Here is a 5,000-nt window from a genome sequence, read left to right as displayed (position 1 = left end):
GGCCCGGTCCCTGGCGCGGCCGGCGCTGGACGCCCTCCGCTGGAAGGGGCGCTGCGCCTCCTCGTCGCCGTAGGGGAGGCCGTGCGCCTTGCCGTAGAAGGGGCGGCTGGCGAAGCGCTCGGCGTACGTCTGCGCCTCGGGCGGGGGCGCCTTCCGCTGCGTCAGGAACTCGCGGTTCTCGATGAACTCCTTCTGCGGGTTGTAGTAGCTCTCGCCCACCTTGTAGTTATAGTCGTAGATGCGCGTCGGCACTTTCCTTTTCCACTTGTTCTGCTCCTTGTCGCTCATGCTGGCGGCTGCAACGACACGAGGGTGAGGTGCAGTGGCAGAAGGAGGAGCGAGAGGGAGCGGGGAGAGAGGAAGGGAAGGAAAGAGGGCGGAAGAAGAAAAGGAAAGAATAAGAATAAGAAGAGGATGGTGAAGAGTGGGAGGAGGAGGTGATAAGCAGTACTAATAAGAAAAGAAGAGAAAGAAAAGAAAAAACAGAAGAAACAGAAAGAAAAGAAGAAAAAAAGTAGAAAGAAGAAAAAAAGAAAATCAGTAGAAGAAAAAATATGAAAGTAATGATAGGAAAAAAATTGGAAGAAAAGAGAAACCAGAAAAGAAAAGAAAGCAACAGAAAAGGAATAAAGAAAAGGTCAATCACAAGCAATAGGAAAGTCTGGCATTAACTATAAGAAAGGGATTTTTAAATCTACTTCTCATGCCATAAAAAGAGAGAATTTGAAATATAAAGAAAATTTTATCTTATTCTTCTTAATATTACTATGATATTTGGTAAATATTATGATATCAAAACCATTTCATCAATGCAGTGCAAGATATATGCAAAGATATACACACATAAATCTAAATAATAATATGTATGATACACTTATATTATCATGATAATGGTTATGATGATGATTATGAAGAAAGTGTCATATCAAGCTTTAGACAATAGTCTCAGTAACCTTGTATTTTTCAGACAATTCAGGAAAAGTCTGCTGTAAAACAAATTTAATAAAAAATCGTATGAGGTTATCGATTTTATTCATTGCTGTTAATAAAATGTTTTAAAAATTAGTGTCATTTGTTAGTTCAAAGTCAATCCTGATCAGTACATCAGTTATTTGTATAATCACGTAATCATTACATCAGAATTATAGATATACATAGTTCCGTAAAGTAAAAAAAAAAAAAGATTTGATATTTGCTTGTAAAACCATTATCATTTTTTTTTTCATGTGAAAAGGGAAAATGTCAAAATGAGGATAAAGTATGTGACAAGAATTTTGCTCACACATTACGAAAATAAAAACATTCGTGGTCTTTCTACCGTGTTCTGTCATATAGTTTATGGAGACTCCTGTATTCATTTAGTTATTTGTTTATTTATATCTTTGGAACATATCGTGTTGATTGAATGGCTAGGGATTATTCAGTTTTATCGTTTATTTTCTTGTTTGTATTTTTTTTTTACTATTTACCCCCCAGGAATCATCGAAAGTCGGTGACTTCAGATATTCTATAAGTAAGAAAAAGAAAGGAGAGATAAAGATAGAGATAGATAGATAGATAGATAGATAGATAGATAGAGAGAGAGAGAGAGAGAGAGAGAGAAGAGAGAGAGAGACACAGAGAGAGAGATAGAGATAGAGACAGAGAAAGAGGAGGGTCAGATAGCCAGAGAGATGTACAAATAAATACAGATAGATAGATAGATAGACAGATAGAGAGATAGAAAAATTTATATATATATAGATAGATAGATAGATATAGATAGAAAGAGATAGATACATACATATAGAAAGAAGAGAGAAGGGAGAGATAGATAGATAGAAAGACTGATAGAAAGCTCTATATCTCTCTCTCTCTCTCTCTCTCTCTCTCTCTCTCTCTCTCTCTCTCTCTCTCTCTCTCTCTCTCTCTCTCTCATCTCTCTCTCTTCTATATATATATATATATATATATATATATATATATATATATATATATATATAAAGAGAGAGTGTGAGTGAGTGAAAGAGAGAGAGAGAGAGAGAGAGAGAGAGAGAGAGAGAGAGAGAGAGAGAGAGAGAGAGAGAGAGAGAGAGAGAGAGAGAAGGAGAGGGAGGGAGAAAGATAAACTGATAGATAGATAGACAGACAGGCAGACAGGCATATAGACAGACAGAGAGATAGATAAATAAACAGACAGATAAATAAATGGAGATATATAGGTAGATATATAGATAGGTAGGTAGAAGATAGATAGATAGATAGATAGGCAGATAGTTAGATAGAAATAGAGATAGAGAGAGAGAAGAGAGAGAGAAGAGAGAGAGAGAAGAGAGAGAGAGAAAAGAGAGAAGAGAGAGAGAGAGAAGAGAGAGAGAAGAGAGAGAAGAGAGAGAGAAAAAATGCTACTACAGCCCACACATTTGGCACCAACCGCAGACAGAGGCTCAGGAAGACCGGGCGAGCGAGCGTATACATGTGTTCTCGTGCGTTTTCTTGTGTTCTCGTGTCTTCCCTTTGTGTTCTTTTGTGTTCTCTCCCTTTCCCCCGTGCCATTCGTGTTCTCCTCTGTTCCTAGGTTCTCCGAGATGGACCAGAGATACTGAGACCCTCAGTATAATGTCTGACGGGGCCTTATTGGGGAATGTTTGACAGCCCCCAAAATAGCCGCGGAGCCCCTGCCCTCGCTCGCTCGCTCGCCCGGCCCCCCGCCTGCTGGCCTGCAACAGCCCCGCTTTGTTGCGATTGTCAGATGGTGAGTTGCAATGAGAGAGGGAAGGTCTGTTAAATAGTTTTATTTATTTTTTTTATAACATAATTATCCATTTGAGTGTGTGTGTTGCGATGGAATATGAAGACAAGATTATGAGAGAAATAAAAAAGAAAAAAAAAGAGGATGATGATAATATTGCCACACACAGTCTCGGAACACCTACTGGACGTGCGTCACCGACGTGTTGCGTTCTGAATTATAGAAGATGGGAGACGAAGATACGAAGACGTCGGAGGAGCGGAGAAGAGGGAGAGAGGAAGAGAGAGAGGAAGAGAGAAGGAGAGAGGGAGAAGGAGAAAGGGAGAGGAAGCGGGCGCGAGGATCCTTAGATGATTCGTCGGACCTTGGAGATGTGCAGGGCGGACAGGCCTTTGAGGCGCTCGTTCATGGGCTTCTCATCGATGTATTTGACGTCGATGAGGCCGCTGGAGATGGAGGATCGCGAGACGGAGCCATACTTCTCCTTCCGCGCCACCTCGTACTCGGACCAGATGGAGGAGTTGCGGCTGTACACCTTGGGGGCGCCGGGGCGCTCGAAGTGCATTCCGACCAGGCACACGGAGTTAGACATGGCTGCGACTCACTGCTGCAACGACACGCCCGCAGGCACCAAGGAGTAAGTCCCGGGGTCAGACCGTCCCTCTCTGAGCCCCTCTTCGTGGCAGGAGAAGCAGCGGGAGATCGGGGGAGGAGAGGAAGGGAGAAGGGAGAGGGAGAGAGGAAGGAGGAACAGCTGCACAGAGAGGGAGGGAGGAGGGGGATGGGGCTGTCTGGGGGGAGGTTGAGCGTCCAACGCCAGCAGGAGCTAGAATTCTTCCGCAAAGCCTTTCTTTCATTTCTTTCACTAAGGAAATTCCTTCGAGAGTACAGTCATCACTTAAACATATCTGTTATACAAAAGAGGGAGGGCTACGGCATACGTAGAGCTAACAAGGGGCAACTGTATCAAAATACGTTAATCGTCGTTCGCAAAAGAAAAAAGAAAAAAAAAGAAACAAGAAAAAAAACAAAAGAAAACAATAAGAAAAGATAGAATAACGAGCTAAGATCAGTTCTTTCGGAATCTGAGAAAAGAGTCACGCAGAGATAGAGGAAATGACACTTTGACGTATCTTTTGATTTTGTAATTAATTACGGGGAAAAAGAGAGAAGAGAAGTTGCCGAAAAGAAAGAGAGAGAGAAAAAATCGTTGTAATAATAACCTTTGAGCCTTAATCCATAAAAAATCACAATTATAATATAAAGGGGAATCGTGACGCCATCACACTGCAATCGATTGGGCGGTGATCATAATCAAGCTGACTGATCTTTCCTGTCAACGGATTCGCAAGGAAGTTCGTCGCCTTCAGACAATTCGCAAGTTGACTGTTCTTTCTCCCCAGGGAATTGGCGATGTTGCTGTTCCTCGCCCCTTCGCCGTCCGCGACCCCGTCCACTAGTCCGCTTGCGTCTTGCTCCTCGCCTGGCCCGGCGAGTCCACCGCGCGACCTTGCAGCGCCAGGGAGTCTAGTCAGTCGTCAAGGTCCATTTTGCTGATGCGGTCGAGGATCTCCTGCGACGACGGCATCTTCTTCATCATGCTCATGACGTCGACGTCGTCGTCGTCGAAGTCCAGCTTCTCGACCACGTTCTTGCGGGCGCGGGACGACGAGCTGGACGAGGCGGCCGACGACTTGAACGAGTAGTCGTCGTTCTTGCGGTCCAGCTTGGGCGACATGTCGAGGCCCTTGCGCTCGAACTTGGAGCCCAGGTCGAAGTCCAGCTGCTTGCGCTCGACCTTCGGCGACGACTTGTACTCGGTCGTCTTGCGCTCCGACTTGAAGGAGTAGTCATCGCTGGAGAGGCCGTTGGCGGCGCCGGCGCGGGAGCTCCTCTCACTCCTGAGGCTGTAGGAGGACTCCTCGCCGCCGGCCGGCCGCGAGTAGTTACTCGAGCGCTCCGACTTGAAGCTGTAGGACGAGTCGTCGGCGCCGGGGCGCGAGTAGTTGGACGTCCGCTCCGACTTGAAGCTGTACGAGTCGTCGCCGTTGGCGCGCGAGGATTTGTCGGCCTTGTACGAGCTCTCGAAGTCGGAGGCGCCGCCGCGGGTCTCGCGCGAGAGCGAGGTGCTCACCCTCGACGCCGCCTGCGTCTCGCCGGGCAGACCCAATTCCTCGCGCAGCCGCTTGATGCGCGCCAGGCGCTCCTCCAAACTCGCCGCCTCCTTGGCGGGGTCGTACGAGGACACGACCTCGTGCGAGCTCAGCTT

At 46.1% G+C, this 5,000-nt stretch overlaps 1 protein-coding gene across 1 annotated transcript in view; it reads right to left on the bottom strand.

Annotated features, from left to right (window-relative positions):
- The window catches only part of LOC119597780, a 4,940-nt gene extending 1,605 nt beyond the window's left edge, over positions 1-3,335 (bottom strand). Inside the window, exons 1-2 of the mRNA XM_037947416.1 lie at positions 2,916-3,335; positions 1-296 (exon numbers count right to left, since the gene is read on the bottom strand). The exon at positions 1-296 is cut by the window's left edge and continues 1,605 nt beyond it. Coding sequence (XP_037803344.1) covers positions 1-288 — 288 coding nt within the window. The 5' untranslated portion in view covers positions 289-296; positions 2,916-3,335. The remainder of the gene's footprint in view (positions 297-2,915) is intronic.
- Between the last annotated feature and the right edge of the window lie 1,665 nt (positions 3,336-5,000).

The sequence above is a fragment of the Penaeus monodon genome, chromosome 40, assembly GCF_015228065.2.
Source record: "Penaeus monodon isolate SGIC_2016 chromosome 40, NSTDA_Pmon_1, whole genome shotgun sequence".
Lineage (NCBI taxonomy): Eukaryota > Metazoa > Arthropoda > Malacostraca > Decapoda > Penaeidae > Penaeus > Penaeus monodon.
Note: the sequence above shows the minus strand (reverse complement) of the source record. Positions and strands in the feature narration are given on the sequence as shown.